The sequence below is a fragment of the Patella vulgata genome, chromosome 1 (assembly GCF_932274485.2).
Source record: "Patella vulgata chromosome 1, xgPatVulg1.2, whole genome shotgun sequence".
NCBI lineage: Eukaryota > Metazoa > Mollusca > Gastropoda > Patellidae > Patella > Patella vulgata.
Window position 1 is genome coordinate 90,572,672 of NC_065879.2, and position 20,167 is coordinate 90,592,838.

At 36.6% G+C, this 20,167-nt stretch overlaps 1 protein-coding gene across 3 annotated transcripts in view; it reads right to left on the reverse strand.

Moving 5' to 3' along the window:
- Positions 1-2,279: 2,279 nt before the first annotated feature.
- The window catches only part of LOC126810483 (GTPase IMAP family member 9), a 93,705-nt gene continuing 75,817 nt past the window's right edge, over positions 2,280-20,167 (reverse strand). For 2 of the 3 annotated variants that reach the window (XM_050535583.2, XM_050535575.2), the window contains one exon: positions 2,280-4,208. In XM_050535583.2, coding sequence (XP_050391540.1) covers positions 2,890-4,208 — 1,319 coding nt within the window. In that variant the 3' untranslated portion in view covers positions 2,280-2,889. Of the gene's footprint in view, positions 4,209-6,160; positions 6,533-20,167 lie in introns of those variants that run through there. The other variant, XM_050535592.2, reaches the window with a different exon arrangement.

Genomic DNA, 20,167 nt, shown 5'->3' on the forward strand with positions numbered 1-20,167 from the left:
CAGGCACACAAAGAAAACATGTTTTTGGCTCTGCCCCTGGGGGTTGGGCACCATAGGGATCATCCAACGGGTATAAAGACAAGGTGTGCAAAGTTTCAAAAGGATCTGCTAAAAATTGCAGAAAATGGGCGCGGCTCTGCCCCTTAGGCTCGAGCATGCACCAAAAACAATAACGATGATATAAAGCTCAGTTCATACTACATCCGTATCCATAAACGTATCCGCATCCGTATCCATAAACGTATCCGCATCCATATCCGCGTTTTGCCGTTCAAATAGAAAACGCGAACACGTCCGGCGTTCACGGCTGAATTGTCTGTCAGAGATAACATATGGATTGAGTTTCTATTTGGGGAGATGATGTAATAAGGGGAAAGTACTCGCTGATTGGCTAAAGCTCGGCTCACTAGCCGAAATGCCGGACGCACTTTACAAAAAGACGCTCTGGGAGCAATCAATCCGGCTTAACGGACGCAGTTGTTTTTGTGCGCAAATCGTGCCATATTTTATTTCAACCCTTTCTCTAAAAATGACTAAAGTATACCAGTATGAATTCACGCACGTATTTACAGATACGGATACGAATGTAGTATGAACCGAGCTTTAGGGTATACGGAATTGGTATGCAAAGGTTCAAGATAATCCGTTAAGAAATACGGCCTGTAGACGACAAATACAAAAATGGGTGTAAGGTATAAGGAATACGTATGTAAAGTTTCAAGACGATCAATTACGAATTACGGCCTGTAGGCGACAAACAGAAACACGGACACACACCTATACACACAAAGAGGGGCGACGGCAATATACGTCCATATTATGAATGTGGACGTATGAAAATAATTTGGATTTTAAGCCATAAAATATAGTTTATGGTTCAATAAGCTTCAACAAAATGCCCACGCCACCGTTTGAACATTGTCCTGTGAGGTCGCAGCAACATTTACTTAAAACATAAATCGAACAGAAGCCAACCCACGTGAAAGGCGTCAATACTTTTCTAAACTTTCTCAGAACATACTGTTACTTCAGAAATATTTGCAAGAGGTCGCCGCAACATTTACTTCACATTTAAATCAAACAGAAATTAGCCCGTGTGAAAGGCGTCAATACATTTATAACCATTCTCAGAATGTTACGTGAGAAATGTTTGCATGAATGATTGTATTCATTTAGCGCTATGACGACTAGCGCGATATAAATGGACTTTATTATTATATGACACTATCTGATTGGTTACTTTTCAAATACAATCTTTACTACTTCGTTTACAGTATTTTTAAACATTGATCAAATGAAAAAGAAGAAAAGTATCTTTTATTCTATGACACTATCTGATTAATCACTTTTTCAAAACACTTTTTATCACCTTGGTTACCCAATTTTTAAACATTAATGAAAATAAACTAATTGTATTCCAAAAAAGAGAAAAAAATATCGAAGGAAAGTTCAAATATCAACAATAGCAACATGGGAATGTTATTTCAGTTATTCCCTGATAAATGTTGTGTTATTGTTCTTTTTGTTATATAATTGAAACAAAAACCACGAAAATAAGAACGTGCACATGCATAATCAACCAATTCACCGCCTGTTGGGAACTTTGGATATAAGGATCTAAGGATTTAAGAAGTTATTGAATTAAAGTCTAGACAATATCCTTCAGCTGAAGTATAAGACGAAAGCGTTCGAAGTGACATTGAACTCAAGCGTATGAAACCGGCTCATGTTTTAATGTCTGTTGGGTAATATTTAAATATACTCAACAATAACAACTGTGTATATTATCTATGAATATATTCTACAAAATCGGAATAGATATTTAATACCGTTGTCTAATTTTAATATTAGGGTCATTGTCCCCCATTTTTACACAAATTTATTTCAGAATTGGTATACAATATACACTTTATATATTAATAAATTAGTTCTCTTAACAATCATTTGATTTGAAATAATCATGACTTAACAATTTCAGCCCTCAGTTAGGAATAATTAATCTTTAAGTGGCATTTAGCGATCTCTAAACACATTAACAGAACACAGTTTTTAAAGGATACAATAGAATACAACTAGTGATTGTATCCAATAAAAACTGTGTTCTGTTAAGACATATTAATTAAGGATCATATTTTATTTGTTGTAGATATCGCGGACACCAGAATGTCCAAATAAGATAGAGATTAATCGGAATATATTAGGAATACTAAATTTTATGAAAACAGATTAAAAACAAATTTGGATTTTTTTTTAGAAATATAACAAAAACACATCAGATATAAGCTCTACAGTTATTTATTAAAAAGTTATGCAAAATAACTACACAGAACTGCCAGGTATTGTAAAATGGGAACACAAATATAATATTACTATAGAAGAACATCAAGTTAAGCACATTTTTACACTGATACGACGAATAACTAAAGATTTAATAATGGTAGCCACTGTAATTTACCTAACCAGCCGTTGACATAAAATGAAATTGATTAACTCATTGCTGTGTAATTTTGAAGATATAGACAACATCTTCATTAAATTCACATATTCTCAAATACTATAGCAGAAACTACATTAATAATATATACATAAATATCGCCAGTATAATTAAACACTTGATATCCAGTTTTAATCTATCAAACAACTGTTTCGACAAACCCTTAGTCCAAAATGTGTTTGCTGAAATTTAAAAGACGCATAGTCTACATTCGAAAACGTTATCACATTTTTAAATTGGATTATTTATCCATCTCTTGTGTTTCTTTTATTACTGAATGTTGCCAAATGAGTCAAGAACACGCCCCCCCCCCCCGACCCAACTCCCCCGTCACGTTTCTTGAAATTTCGACGTACACAAAAGGAGAAATTGGTTTGGCACTGAAATACTACCGATTATAGTAACTCTTTTTCTTTCGCTTCAAGTTCTTTTGCCTGCTTCTCCTCCAGTGCCCGTAATCGAAGATCTTTCTGCTTAGAAAAGTGATCAGTATCCATTACATTGGGTTTCCCTTGGCGTTCTTTAACGGCATTAGTGTACATTTCTTGATTGTAAAAGCCATCCTTGTTATCTTTTATTGTTTGTTGAACCAAATCAAATACAGCTTTAATGCCAGGATGACTATCACGGTTATTAATAGCAGTGACTCTACCGTTACATTCGGAGATAAGTGATTTCAATTCTTCTCGGCTTTTCTGAATATGCGTTTCCAAAGTTTGTTCATGATAATCCAAGGAATCCTTACCGGTGAATACAACAACAAGGTATCTAGTAATATCTTCGCCAAACCAATATTTGATATATTTAATTGCGTCAACATCTTCCTGTGTAAATCTATCAATTGTGAGAACCATAATGAATACGTGAGGACCTGGGTGTAAAAGCTCTACACGCCTTGTTAGTTCTTCAAATGTGTTAATAGTTGGAGTTTTGGGGTCAGCAATACCTGGTGTATCAACAATAACTATTTTGGTTCCATCTGCCAATTGGATTGATCCTTGGATATCCTCTGGACTGAGGGCAGTAAACGCTTTTCTCTGAAGCAAACTATTTCCCAGGGAACTTTTTCCCGCTCTTTTGTTTCCAATTAAAATCAGTCGGATCTCTGGGTGGTCTGACATATGTTTTACTTCGCTGGAAATTTTAGAGTGGTGAGACAATTTAATACCTTCTGCTATCGTCAGTATTTTCATTACATCCTGTTGACGGTTACTGATGTTTTCATGGTTATTTATCACGGCTACTCGGCTGTTACATTCCTTCATGAGCTGCTGCAACTGATCTGGAGATTTTCTAATATAGTCATCCAGTGTTAAACCATCGTGTTCCAGCATTTCTTTTTCAGTAAAGACAACTAGTGCGTTGTTCATTACATTCTTACCGAATAGTCTTTTCAGCCTTGTACCAATCTCAAGCTCGTCTGGGGTATACGTGTACTGATATTTTAATTTTATAATAATGGCAAATATGACAGGTGCCGAGATATTGATGCTTGAAACCATTTGATGGGATAATGGATTATCGCAATTATCGATTATTCCAGATGTATCCACAAGAAGAAGGTTCGCTCCATATCCTTGAGTTGCTGCCATATAACACGAGACCAAAGACGATGTTTCTGGTGACCTTGATTTAAATGCATCACTATTTAACAGACTGTTTCCCACAGAACTTTTGCCCATTCCTTTACTGCCAACCAGTATTAATTTGATTTCTGCAAACAAAAATATAACGAAATTATAAGAATTCTATAAACACAAATATAATGAAATAATATACAAGAATACTGAGAGAGCAATATACAACTCAGGGATATCTAGAAGTCCAATAATAAAGTAATGGGTTAAGCAATGTAGCTCCCGTTTTTGTAATAATGACAAATTTAGAGAGAAAAACTAATTAAAAACCAGACCAATATATTGTAATATACATCTTTTAGATAAATTCCAAGAAGTTAATTATCAACAAGATATTAACCATCTCAATAATCGTCATCATCCTCATCAAAATTAGTTTATTATAAAAAAAATGGTTCCTTTGCTCGACCATTATTTTTGTATTTTAATTTGGAAATTCAAGTGTAGTCTGGACATAATTGCCTTCATAGCACACCGTATGGCGTATGTCCAACTCCATTAGCCAGGTAGGTACAAAAACGTGGGACGTTAAACCCCATTCATTCACAGATCGATCTAATTCATCAGCATAGTACAAGCATCGCCATCTTCTGCGTTGACATTGTCTCAATCATTATCGCAGTCAGATCTTTTTGTCAAGAAACAATTGATAATTCTCCTGCATTCCAGTAAAGATTACTACTCCGCGGCGCGGACAACGTTGATCACAACGAAGAAAATATAACGTTTACATAATGCGCTGGATTTGGTTCAACTGCATTCAGGAATATATTTATAACTAGCCATAATCGCTCACCTACGATCACTTATAAGTTTCAGAAACGGCGGCGGTCAAAAAAACGGATAGTAACCTAACATAGTTTATGTTTGCGGAGATTTAAATAAATCTTTTTAAATACATACGGTGTCAGAGTGCCATATACAATACTCTTAGTAGATTGATTCTCTTGCATTTATTCAGATTAATAAATTGATATATTTAGCAAGTTACACGAAAACAAAGGAAGTCACAAATACAGAGTCGAATTGATTTGTGGAGAATATCGAATAAATAATTTATGAACACGAACAACAATTGTCTGTCATTCACAATTTCGCGTACATATTTAAACGTAACGACAACTTCGAACTTCAGGAAACCCTAGATTTATTGGGGTGGATCAGCATTTCTGTGTAATAGTAGTTTTCAACACGAATCTTTTTCTGTAATCATATTAACAAACCATCTAAACAAACTGGATATCATTTAATCTTGTCAGTGTCAATGTAAAGTTGAAAACCTTTTGAACCAATTATTACATCATTGGTCATAATTCGATAAAAGATTTCCCGATGACATAACTGAATTATTACAATAGTTTAATTCAGTGCGACATTTATGTGAAATACTTAGTATTTTTGGGGTAGTGACGGAACATAAAATAATTAACGTTAATTAAACGGAACCGACAGCAGGATATGGCATTAAATTATATAAACAAATTAATAAACAATTTATAGATTTACTTTTCAAAAGACCCTGAAATTAATGAAATTTCAAATAAAATGTATGGAATTGTAAAAGTTATCTTTAATTTGAAAAATACAATAATGTCTAAAATAGTAGTGTTCAAATACTTTATTATATATCTACTTGGCTGAGTCATTCTTAATTAGAACCCAAGAAACATTGTTGATGAATTCCTAATGTGTGATATTATTGCTTTGAATTAGAAATGTATACCAATCATCTCAGAATGCTTTGTTTGTATTGTCACCAACTTAGTGCTGGATATATTAAAATTTAACTTTTTCTGTTTTCTATTTTATTACATTATATATTTGTCTTTTAAATAAAGTATAGGTACTTGTAATTGTAATATATATTCTTATATAATTTTGGAAGTTATGATGGTTTTGTGTGCAATTACACTTATAATTCTGAATGGTTATGGTGAGAGAGAATGCGAGAGAGAGAGGAGGTGTGTGGGTGTGTGTGTGTGTGCGTTTGTATATGGTGTATATCGAGGACACACATCTGAATACACACCTTCTAATCGTGGACCTGTGTCAACCGAGTACGTCCTCGGTTGAACCGAGGACTTTTTTTTAAACTAAATCCAAGACTATAACGATGTTCAGAAGCCCGGATTTAATATCTCATTTGAATGTCGGGTCGATCTGAGGTGCTCCGCGTTAGGCGGTATTCTACAGTTAGGGTGTATCTTTCGAGTGTGTGATCTGAAAAATGAAAAGTATGATTTTGTGTATCAAATCCTCGGTTAGTGTTTATTGGACAACTAGCGTATCAAGTCCTCGGTTGATCTACGTCTACCATACACATCATAATATGGTCACATGGGAGAAATAAGTTGTTATTTCAACGATAATGAAAGCAAGTTTTACTATTATCATCATCATACCTTTGACAAAACACCAGATGACCTGTACAGGAAAGCCGTTCGATGTTAAAAAATCAAGCCATCTAGTCATTATATCACTTCTGAATGAATTTTCGAAGTTTTTACCTGGCGTAACGTAAAACATTATTGCCGAAATAATAAGGATAAAATAATAAGTAATCAACAATTGAAATATTAATAAGTTGCGTAAGTTCAAGTAGTGACACTTGTTAGCGCGTGTTACTGTTAAGCCTAGTTTTATATAATGCCTAGGTCCCACTGGGCATCGCGATCCATGCGGATCCATCTGGAAAGCGCCAGGAATGCCTCCACGGCCAGTTTTCCCAACGATAAGTAGGGAACACATCGGTAAAAATTCCAATGCAAGCTTTGAAATTTTTCGCAGTTCTCCCGGACAACCCCGAATGCTTAACTTCCATTTCTCACGGGACTACTCCGTTGTTTGGGGAAAAATTTGTTTTATTTCCATATCGCCGATGATTTTCCCCCAGTGGGACCTAGGCATTAGTTCGTCAAACGTTAGTGATCAGCTATTTTCCAAATTGTACAAAAGAACTCAATATAAAAGACTAGGTTTTGTTATTAACATTTTTATCCACACATCTTAAATAAGAATAGGTCCCCATACACCACGGTGGAAGCGGACGTAAAATACAACTAACAAACAAGAACAACATACATGCCCTTTGCGCACTACAGACTTGAGCCTTTCGTTTCAAGTAAATATCTTGAAAGTTCACGTTAGTGTTTTAAAAATTCAAGTTAGTATCTTGAAAATTCAATCTAATATCAAATTAATCTATCAAAAATTTGTTTCATATCTCTCTCAAAACATTGTATTCGGGAGGAAGGACCCCAAGATGTAAAAATCTAATTTTAAAAGCCATGTTTGTTACGTAACTTAATTGAGAGAGTGCCCATTTTCAGAATGTATTTGTCGTTACTTGTGTACATTAAACTATAGTTTAAATTCTGCCCATCGAAATATTGACATCAAGCGAAACAAACAAAGTACAACAATGTAACATGGCGGGGGTGTAGTATGTGGGTAGTTTTTTTTTTAATTATTGGCCATCGCATTTGGTGGCTTTCTATGTTCTGACCTGTTCGAGCTATTTATTGGTTATGTAACTAAGACAGTAAACAATTCGATTACACAATGGTCCTCTTTTAGTGGGTATTAAGTAACTGTTAAATGTAGGCTTTATTTATATTAACATTTCGTCACAAATCTGAATTATCATACTGCTTATATACACGTATAAGCCTTCGTATTTTCCATAAATTCAGTGGCATATTGTTGAACAAGTTTCACTCATCAAAGTTTGTTTCCAAAGTAGCAAATTCTTATATGGGTTCAAATCGCAAAACCAACTGGACTAGTTTCTTCTGTAGTATTTCAGTTTTTATTCTCTCTATAGGTAGAGAAATATAATAGCCAAGGATTTCATATCGCATTTCACATTACATTGCAAGGGATATCTGGATCATATAGCCAGTTATGCTTGTCAGTTAATGATACAGAGTTAGGAAATGGTCGTCGTAATTGCCCCGAGCAAATATAGAGGACTGTTACAAATTAAAAGTCTTCCTAAAATTAGCATACTGTCCCAAAATTTATATTGCTTTTATTAATTTCACTCCACATTTGGTTTGTCTTCTCGTTATTTGCGTTTTATTCGTCTGATTTATTATCTAAAACACTATGGTTTAAGAGCAGATAAAATGGTCATATCAAAATCGTTTGTACTTAAAGCCAGTATATATTATAAATGAAATGAAATGAAATGGGGTTTAACGTCCTACTGTTCTGCTCCGAACTGGGCATATGCCATACAGTGTGCTATGAGGGCAATTTTGCCCGGACAGCGGCACTACGGCCTACACTTATATCGAATTCCAACTGTCAAAGGATCTTTTAGTGCACGCCAATGTGTACACGGGACCTCTTTCTCGGCCAATGCAGGAATCGAACACCCGACCTCTAGGCTAGCGAGCCAGCGTCTTACTCACTTAGCAACGTGATCCCCGTATATATTATAAATACGTTAGCCAATTGTACACCAATCTGATTAATATTATGATCGTGCGGCGGCGTCCATGATGATCAACAAACTAAACTTGATTACCTAATCAACAACCTAAATCTCCTCGCCACAAGATGCTTATCAATTGGTGAGATTACCAGGAATTATTTGTCTTGACAAATCTAGACCGAATTGAAAAAAAAACACCTACAAATACAGGATCACTCTAAATTAAGTTTTCTTCCATTTTCTGAACAGTTGGTAAAAAAATGTTATTTTCTTGGTGATTGATACGTGTTTTATCACCCAAAATAACAAAATATGTCATATCATATCTTACAGCGCTAGCTTTAAAATGGGCATTTTATCATATTCAACGCTCTTAAAAGAGTTTGTTACATTCTTTGCTTCAGTTTCATATGTGCATACAACATTTTCGATAAAGATATGTTAGGAGTTCTTGAAGCTTGGTAAATGCAAATATACTTTTCACGTTTTTATATAATATATGACATGCTTTCATATACCTTACCAGTGTCGGTATTACGCGGCTTTAATAAAATTTTAATTATCCATAATTATCCATGAAGCGAATCGAGGACAACATATTTGGGGACTTTTTTTTTTAAAAAGGTAGTGATTTTTAGACAAATAAAAAAACCCGGGCAATTTGGTGCAATATTTCAGAGAAAGAGAAGCAAGAAATGAAAGACAGTCGTGCAGAACGAACAAAATAAATTTCTTTAAGCTGGTAGTGATTTTTAGACAGATAAAAAACCCGGGCAATTTGGTGCAAGAAATGAAAGACAGTCGTGCAGAACGAACAAAATAAATTTCTTTTAGCTATTTGAAACTGGGTAAAATGCAAACTTTTATTATGTTTTTATATATTAATGGTTATTTTAATTATTAATATACTCAGTGCACCTTATGACAGTTTATATAAATGACACTCAGTTGTACACAAATTGCACATTTATTGTTTCTAAACAATGACGACCAGCTGGGCGAAACGATATCCAAAACATTCTTAAAAAAAATAGTTATATTTAAAAATTTTCAACTAGTCAGGGTAGGCCTTGAGTCTGATTTATAATCGTGGGAACGTGTAGTATTATGACAACCCATAAATGAAATGAAATGGAGTTTAACGTCCTACTGTTCTGCTACTCTGGGCTAATGAAGACGGGCATACGCCATACAGTGTGCTATGAGGGAAATTTTACCCGGGCAACGGCACTACGGCCTACTCTTATATCGAATTCCAACTGCCAAGGGATCTTTTATGTGCACGCCAATGTGTACACGTGGCCTCAGTTTTCCGTCCCATCCGAACGACTAGACAGCTGTCCTTGTCAGGCCCTCCATCCTGCATCACTGACAAGGGGAAACCACGCGGGAAAAGAACCCAAAAAGCGGAAAGCTAACTAAACAATAGCAATATTGCAATTTTATACAGAATTTCGGTTATTGATCTGAGAGCCCCCCCCCCCTCCAACCAAAAAAGGAAAAGAAATTGCCAATAGGAAAGCAGGGACAGATCCCCTCTATATCCACGTATAGCGCGATTTTGTTTGTTACATAATTCCCATCCGTCGGCTTTTCGAGTAGAAATCGTGGAATAATTTTGAAGGTTTTGGTGTTTAATGACAAACAAACCAGTGTTGACATTTCTTTCTGAGTAGATCTTCATTATGGTGGTTGTTAGCGGCCATTCTATATTCTCGACACGACAAGCCGAAATAATTGCATGTGACAAGTCGACAAAATCTAATCGACAATCGCCGCCTTCATTTCGTCGATTTGTCGCCTTCGACAATTGCAATTAAATGGTGTTTAACGTTTCACTGTTCTTCATCGACAGGACCAGTGAAGACAGGCATACGTCATACAAATGAAATGAAATGGGGTGTAACGTCCTACTGTTCTGCTCCGACTGGGCTAATGAAGTTGGGCATACGCCATACAGTGTGCTATGAGTGAAATTTTACCCGGACAGCGGCGCTACGACCTACTCTTATATCGATTTCCAACTGCCGAGGGATCTTTTATGTGCACGGCAACGTGTAAACGGAACCTCGGTTTTTCGTACCATCTGAACTACTAGACAGGCCCTGTCCTTGTCAGGCCCTCCGTCCTGCACCACTGACAAGGGGTAACCTCGCCGGAAAATCTGGATGAACTTTCTCGGCCAACACCGGGATCGAACTCGCGACCTCCAGTCTTACTTACTTAGCCACCGTGGCTCCCCATACGCCATACAGTGCCCATGAGGGAAATATTGCCCCGACAGCGGCTCTACAGCCTACTCTTATATTGAATTCCAACTGACACGGTATATTTTACGTGCTCGCCAAAGTATACACGGGGCGTGTTTTTTTCGTCCCATCTAGACCACCATGCGTTGATGCGCGAGCTTGCGTCTGACTCACTGAGCCACTGTGGCTATCCAATTTCAAATCAAGACAAACAAATATTTACCCAATTAAAGGTTTACCCTCCAAGTAATACTGTATTCGAGCGAGCATACGATATAGTAGATGTGGCTATTATAGTATGATTGGTATAAATGTATTGGCACCTTACTCGTATGTCTGCAAGAAACAAAATTACACCATTTCGCTAGCTATAATCCTCCTCTCTCTTTCGTCTTTTTCGTTAAAGGTGTGGAGCCGTTATAACCTACAACCCAATCGCCTAATTAAGTATACTCCCCACCCCATTCATTCAGAAGAGATAACATAGAAAAGGGGTGTTGAGAGCTGATCACCTAAATTATCAAATGATCTTTTCCAAAGCAGTAACTTGGAAAGGCATTGTTTTTTTTCGAAAAGAAAGGATATATTTTTTTAAGATATAATATGTACCTAAATAATTATCTTTTGTATAATATATTTTTCAAATACAAATTATTATAAACTATCTTTGCGCCGAGTTTTGACATGGGGACTTTGTGTTTGTTGAACGCCAACAATCTAGTACATACACTCTCACATCCGAGGACGTTACAAGTGTATATCAATATTATAAATTGATTGGTTTCAACATTATATCCCAGAACAGGCCCCCTTTGACCACAGGAGCAGTCCATTGAAAGAACATTTTTTTTTTACTGATTCAGCCACTTAAAGTTCTAATTTTCTGAACCAATCTAACTGAGGTCTTACCTCGTGGACACTCATTGTGGTCTTTAACCTGTAAATAACTACGCCCCCCCCCCTATCGTTTCCCCCTATGGAAAATACGGAGGCTTATATATGTATAGTTCAAAAGCAGTATCATAATATAGATTTGTGACGAGAAGCTAATGTAATATAAATAGGGCCTACTTAATACCCTATAAAGTTTTTTCACAATATAACCGAATTGTTTACTGTCCTCGTTGCATGGATTCAAATCACAAATTCGCCCACGCTAGAAAACTACAAATCCGAAGATCTTGCTTTATAAAAAAAATTCACTTTCCATTCTATAAATATTCCAGTCAATTATAGATTATAGAAAACCACCAAACTATAAATACGTGGATAATGCCGTGATAGCTTAAACCGCCATTGTTATTCATTGTCGCGTTACCCACGGGAAAACGCAATTCTTCCCACAACTTCCATATTTAATCCTTGTCGAAAAACGTTCGAACCCCAGTCAAATTTACTGGGCAACTTTTTACTGTAAACGGCCGCGTGTCAGTCAATGTGAACGCCTGTACAATGTAAAGGAAAATTTTAGTTAGAAAATTAGATCTTGCTTAGCTCGCTCGAGTCAGTATATGCGCGACCCCTTATGCTAAACAGCTTGGCAGAATCCACTGAAATCTAAATATAGGGTAACGCACAAATTTACTTGACGAAACAAAAGTTATGTAAGCGGGGGGGGGGGGGAGTTGGTATCGCTTGAGGCATCCATTGTTTACATACAGGCTGTAAGACCTCAGTAGAATTGGTTTTAAAAATTAGAAGTTTAAGTGGCTGAATCAATACAAAACTATTTTTTCAATGGGCTGCTAATGTGGTCAAAGGGGGTCTGTTCGCGGATATAATGTTGATCCCACTCAATTTATATTATTGATTGATATACACTTGTAACGTCCTCGGATGTAGGTGTGTATGTACTAGGTTGTTGGCATTCACCATACACAAAGTCTCCATTTGTCGGTATTAAAACATAATGTGCGTTCTAGGTTGATCACATTAATAAATGACTGTTCTATCGCGATATTGTACCACACATCAGTTATAAACTGTTATATTGTTTTATCCCATGTGCGGTCAAACGATAGGGGAGGGGGGGGGCGTAGTTATGTACAGGTTAAAGACCACAATGAGTGTCAAGTCCACGAGGTAAGACCTCAGTTAGATTGGTTCAGAAAATTAGAACTTTAAGTGGCTGAATCAGTAAAAAAAAAAATGTTCTTTCAATGGACTGCTCCTGTGATCAAAGGGGGCCTGTTCTGGGATATAATGTTGAAACCACTCAATTTATATTATTGATATACACTTGTAACGTCCTCGGATGTGAGAGTGTATGTACTAGATTGTTGGCGTTCACCAAACACAAAGTCCCCATGTGTCGGTATTGAAACATAATATGCCTCCTCGGCTGATTACATTATCGCGATATTGTACCATACATCTATTTTTATACGCCCACATTTTCATGTGGACGTATATTGTTGTTGCCCCTGTCTGTCCGTCCGTCCACAATTGTCTGTGAACACTCTAGAGGTCACAATTTTTATCCGATTTCAATGAAACATGAAATATAGGTTTATCACCCCAAGATCTCGGCTCCTGTCGATATTGGCATGTATCGAACCGTAACTTCATGCATTATGGCCCCTGAATGTAGGAAAAATCACGTTTTTAGCTTGTGAACACTGTAGAGGACACAATTTTTATCCGATTTGGTTTAAACTTGAAATGTATGTTTATAACCCACAGATCTCGGCTCCTTTCGATATTCGCGCATATCGGACCATCACTTCCTGAATTAGAGCCCCTTAGTGTACGAAAAATCGCGTTTTTAGCTTGTAGACCCTATAGAGGTCACAATTTTTATCCGATTTAGAAAAAACCGTTTGAATATATCACCGTTACACCCTAATGATGGTTGAGTTCGAATTTCGTAAAAATCGGACCGAAACTGACGGACAAAATGGCCGCCCCTCGTCCGCAAATAGTGTCAAAATATTGTGTATCAAGAGGTCACAATTTTCATCTGATTTTGATGAAACTTGAAATGCATGTTTATAACCCAAATATCTTGGTTCCTTTCGATTTTCGTACATATCGAATACTAACTTTATGAATTATGGCCCCTGATTGTACGTAAAAGTTACTGGGCAACTTTTTACTGTAAACGGCCGCGTGTCAGTCAATGTGAACGCCTGTACAATGTAAAGGAAAATTTTAGTTAGAAAATAAGATCTTGCTTAGCTCGCTCGAGTCAGTATATGCGCGACCCCTTATGCTAAACCGCTTGGCAGAATCCACTGAAATCTAAATATAGGGTAACGCACAAATTTACTTGACGAAACAAAAGTTATGTAAGCGGGGAGTTGGTATCGCTTGAGGCATCCATTGTTTACATACAGGCTGTAAGACCTCAGTAGAATTGGTTTTAAAAATTAGAAGTTTAAGTGGCTGAATCAATACAAAACTATTTTTTCAATGGGCTGCTAATGTGGTCAAAGGGGGTCTGTTCGCGGATATAATGTTGATCCCACTCAATTTATATTATTGATATACACTTGTAACGTCCTCGGATGTAGGTGTGTATGTACTAGGTTGTTGGCATTCACCATACACAAAGTCTCCATTTGTCGGTATTAAAACATAATGTGCGTTCTAGGTTGATCACATTAATAAATGACTGTTCTATCGCGATATTGTACCACACATCAGTTATAAACTGTTATATTGTTTTATCCCATGTGCGGTCAAACGATAGGGGGGGGGGGCGTAGTTATTTACAGGTTAAAGACCACAATGAGTGTCAAGTCCACGAGGTAAGACCTCAGTTAGATTGGTTCAGAAAATTAGAACTTTAAGTGGCTGAATCAGTAAAAAAAAAATCGCGTTTTTAGCTTGTGGTCCCTCTAGAGGTCAAAATTATTATCCGATTTAAAAAAAAAACCGTTTGAATATATCACCGTTACACCCTAAGGATGGTTGAGTTCGAATTTCTTAGAAATCGGGCCAAAACTGTCCGACACAATGGCCGCCCCTCGCACGCAAATAGTGTAAACATCTGGTAAATCAAGGTTGTGGACCCTCTAGAGGTCACGATTTTGATCCGATTTGGTAGAAACTTGAAATACATGTTTATAACTCAAAGATATTGGTTCCTTAGATATTTACGCATATCGGAGTGTAACATCCTGAATTATGGCCCTTGATTGAACAAAAAATCACGTTTTTAGCTTGTGGTCCCTGTAGAGGTCACAATTTTTATCCGATTTCAAAAAAACGTGTGAATATATCACCATTACACACTAAGGTCTTGGTTCCTTTTGATAATCGTGGATACCCGAACTTAACTTCCTGGATTATGTCCCTTGATTGTTCGAAAAATCGCATTTTTAGCTTGCGGATTCTCTAGGTCACAATTTTTTCCGATTTTAAAAATCGTTTAAATACATCACCATTCCACCATAATGAATTTGAATTCGAATTTCGGGAAAATGGCCGTTCTTTGTACGCAAATTGTGTAGAAGTGTGTAATACGAAGGTTGTGGACCCTCTAGAGGTCACAATTTTTATCCGATTTTGATGAAACTTAAAACATATCTTTATATCCCAGAGATCTCAGTCCCTTTTGATATTTCCACATTTCAGGCCATAACTTTCTGGATTATTGCCCCTGATTGTACAAAAAATCGTGTTTGTTTTTAGCTTGTTCTCTATCCATCTCTTGAAAATGTGGGCGTATTCTGCCTGGCAGCCGCTGGTAAACAGTTATATTGTCTTTATTTCCCATGTGTGGTCAAACTGAACATGTTATATAGTTTAAACAATATTTTATTCATTTGAAAAGGATTGAACAACAGGCAAAGCCTATATAAGTTCTTTCCCAACATGTTATATGAAAGGGTGCACTATAAATATGCTGTAATAATAGTAATAATAATAATAACAGTATGATATTATAGAGCAGATGACCTCGTTTGGCGGCGTTCCAACATACACCATGCGTGTCCTCGATTAGGCGTAAATATCATAGGGACTCGGTCGGTCGTATTTCCTCAATTATTTGCAACATCCTGTGTGTCTGCATTTCTTCTGTAAAACGTCAAATACAGAAAATATATAAATTGAGGTATTATTTATATATTTTTCAAATCGTTTGATGTACTAGAGATCAGACATAACTGTGTTTTTTAAGTTTATCAAGACCTCGATTAAAAGCATCCAGTCAAAGTCCTCGATTTACACCATAAACATGTATGGTGTGTGTGTGTGTGGGGGGGGGGGGGTAACGTCCACTTGACCCAAAATAAGTCATTTTGGGACTAATTATTTCAATATTTCGCTTGCGCACAGGGGTCTTTAGCAGTCGGAGGAAATCGGAGAGAACACACGGGCCTTACGATGCAGCGCGCACACTTTAACCATTCAGATATCCAACATACCCCCTCCCCGAACAGATGTGAGACCCCCATATGCAGTCATTTTGGAATATATGTGACAAGTCCCTGTGAATGCTGGTATATGTTTTGAGCAGACGAGTGAAGCGCGTGGATCGGCAATGTAAGGCTTATGTGCCGCCGGTTAGTCAATCGTTCCAGATTGTCAATTATAATATAAGTATTGCACTGTAGTGTAAGGATTCTTTAGTGGTACGTATGTCGAAGAGGTACGCAGCCCTTTGAGGTAGCGGTTAGCCATTCCTTCATGGTCAGGTGCGTACATAAAGATTTTGTTTGGGGAGGAGGGAGGGGGGTGTTTAGCAAAAATGCGACCGACTGATGCACATGTCCCTAACTCGAGTGACTCAGACCTGGGAGCTGGGAATAGGGGGTGGCGTGGGGCAGTTCGAAATCTAGGGCGCCATCCACAATCACACCCCCACAATGAATGTCAACAAATTACATGCTATACTATAACACTGGGTGGGTCCCGGTAGAACATAGATCCTATTGGCTATATACATGAAGTTCATCGTCGGAAAGCATAAAGTTGACATAAAGTTTATGGCATATATGATGATTGTTATTGATTTTGTTATTAAATTTATGTAACCTTGGGGGGGCAGTGCAGGCTATAACACTGAGCAACCTAAAAACAAATTGAAAAATTGAATAATATCCTGGCATTTGAGGTCATTGCTGGGAGCAAATTATTTTGAACAAGAGAACCAGACATAGGAGTCAATGGGACAGAATATCGAAATTTTGTTTTGCAAGAGTTGTTAGAACATTTGTACAGTCTGACGCCCCACGACCCACGTACCAGCGGTACTCCTATATGGCAGTTCACTATAATCGTGAATATGATAGTGTTGAGGCAGTATAAGACCACAGAGGAGTGAAAGAATGATGTCATAATGGAATCTAGCGACGCATGGGATCAAATTCTCCTTAACGAAAGGGTAAGAAATGGGACAGAATATTGAGGCCCGTCCGTCAATTTCGCCTGTTTTGTGAGAGTAGAAATAACAATTCTACAGTCTGTCGTTCCACTCACTAGTGGTACTACTAACTGGGGGATTCATTGTAACTGTGAATATGATAGTGATGAGATTTTATAAGACAGAGGAGTTGAAGAATAATGACATAATAGAATTGAGCGCCGTTGGCGCGAAAACATTTTTAAATTATATAATTCACTTACTGGGCCTGGGCCTGAGGGAACTTTGTCTCACGAGGGCACTTACATGAAATACTGGGGCCTGTTTCACAAAATCCAAATTTTAGTAATTTGATTGGACAATATTAGATTGATTTTAGTGCTTAGCCAATCAAAATTGAAGTATCTACTAAAATTTGAATTTTATCTTTAGTTAAGATTTTGAAAAACAGGGCCCTGGACTTTGGGGCCTGGGAAAAGGTTTTTCAGAATTCTGATGGTCAGAAAATACTCCCAACATGAGTAAAATACGTTTTAATTATACGCCCACATGGAAATGTGGACGTATATTGCCGTCGCTCCCGACGGTCCGTCCGTCATCCACAATTTCTAGTTATTATCCGATTGTTGTAAAATCGATATATGTTGTTTACATTAGTGGGATGAAGAATCCAATTTAATTTCAATAATTTATGTTAATTACGTCTAGAGTTATGGCCCTTGTTTCACTTTTTTTAACCTTGTGAACGCCATTACGCCAAAAGTTATCATCCGATCTTTGTGAAATTTATATGCATTATTAAATTAGTGAAACCAAGACTCCTATTGAATTTCAGCAATTTCCGTTCTAGAGTTATGGCCCTTGTTCACTTTATTGAACCTTGTGAACGCTCTAACGCCAAACCATATTATCCAATCGTTGTGAAATTTATATGCATTATTTAAATTAGAGAAAGGAAGAAGCCTATTGAATTTCAGCAATTTCCGTTTATTACGTCTATTGAACTTTGTGAACGCGCTAACGCCAAAAGTTATCATTCGATCTTTCTGAAATTTATATGCATTATTTAAAATAGTGAAACCACGAAGCCTATTGAATTTCAACAATTTACAATAATTACTTCTAGAGTTATGGCCCTTGTTTCACTTCGTTCAACCTTCTTAATGCTCGATTGATGAAAGTTATCACCCGATATGTATGAAATTTATATGCATTATGAAATTTAAAATTTGTGCAACAGAGGTCTATTGAATTTCAGCAATTTCAGTCAATTTTTTCTAGAGTTATGACCCTTGTTTTACTTTGTGAACCCTGTGAACGTTTGAATGAAATTTATGTGCATTATTTAAATAAGTAAATCGAAAAAGACTGTCAAATTTCAACAATTCATGTAAACTACTTCCAAAGTTGAGGCCCTTGTTTCAGTTTGTAAAAACTTGTGAACCCTCAAACGACAAAATTATAATCTGATCTGTATGGAACTGTCTTGTAAAGGCCCCCAGTTATCTACAAAGGCATAAATATGCGACAACTCTTGTCGACCGTTCGAACGATTTAGCTGCCGTGGGCGTATGTTTCATTGCTTGACAACCTATCTTTTCTACTGCGATTAAATATGCAACAAGTACAAATTCTTTAGATCAATAGATCGCCTTAACATTTCATAGTTTAAAGATTGTTTTAGTATTTCTGAAACAAACTATGCTTCCGACTAATGCTATTCGTATGACAATCGAGATCAATAATATAATTTAAGTAATCAAAATCTTCGTAACAAGCTCTCTCAATTTGTTAGACCAACATACTCAAAACAGGGAACTTTCTTTGTCAAACATGACAAGTTGACTAGGTTATTTTATACTATACCGTTGTAATTTAGGTGCACAGATTCACACAAAATTTTCCCCTTCTATTTTGGTACTGTTTACCTCATTAAATCATTTAGTCTGAGGCCGACTGCAGTGAGCGCTTATTTTGAGACAGACTATGTGACGTAAGAATTTTAGGTGCATGCATATTAAGTATTTGAGATTTTTCCTTCTGGCATTGTTTGTTTACCTCATTAATTCATTTAGTCTGAGACCGACTGCAATGAGTGCTTATTTTGAGACCGACTATGTGACGTAAAAAATTTAGGTGCACATATATTAAGTATTTGAGATTTTTCCCATATATTCTGTCATTGTTTGTGTACCTCAGTAATTCATTTCGTCAGTCGCCGATGCATTATTTTGAGACCGACTGCAGTGACTGCACTTATTTTTCTCCCTGGGGGGGGGGGGTATTTTTTTCTTAGACCAACTCACAACAGAAGAGGGGTAAACAACATTTTTTCAAACATGATAAGTTGACAAGGTTATTTTATACTAAAGTTTTGGGTGAGTAGTGTGACGTATGCAATGTAGGTGCACAGATTCACGCAAATACACCCCCCTCCACTCCACATTTACTCCCCTGTTCATGGTCCTGAGATGTATAAATAGTCGTGTGAAAGATGTGAATTCTACTAGCCCAAAATCAAAATCAAGTGTTTTAAGGTGAACCAATTATGTTTATTTAATGTTAGATTTCCGTTAAAATGGTCGGTTAGATTTCCATCATTTTGCTCACCCTTTTAACGATAATTTCGTTAGATTAACGTCGTTAAAATGTCAGCAAAATGATGGTAAATTGATTGACCATTTTTACGTAAATTTTAGTTTAGGAACTGAAAATAATTAACGTTAATAAAACCTGATCAAAAATTTCGAAATTAAATTTTCCAAAGTCACTGAATTTTATAAAATACAGACTGACATAATTTATATTATCTTTAATGGATAAGAAAATAAATCAAGATGCAAAACAAGTGGAACGATTAATAAAATTGTAATTGTAATAACCAAATTTTAAATATATAAGTAGTATGTATAATATACTAAGCAGCAACAGAAACGTCAGGTTGGTATGGTACTCTGAATAGACGCATTGCTTAAAACTTGCCAACTTACCTGAGCAATAAGGCTCCTTCCCAAGCACAGAATTGAACCCAGGAAATGT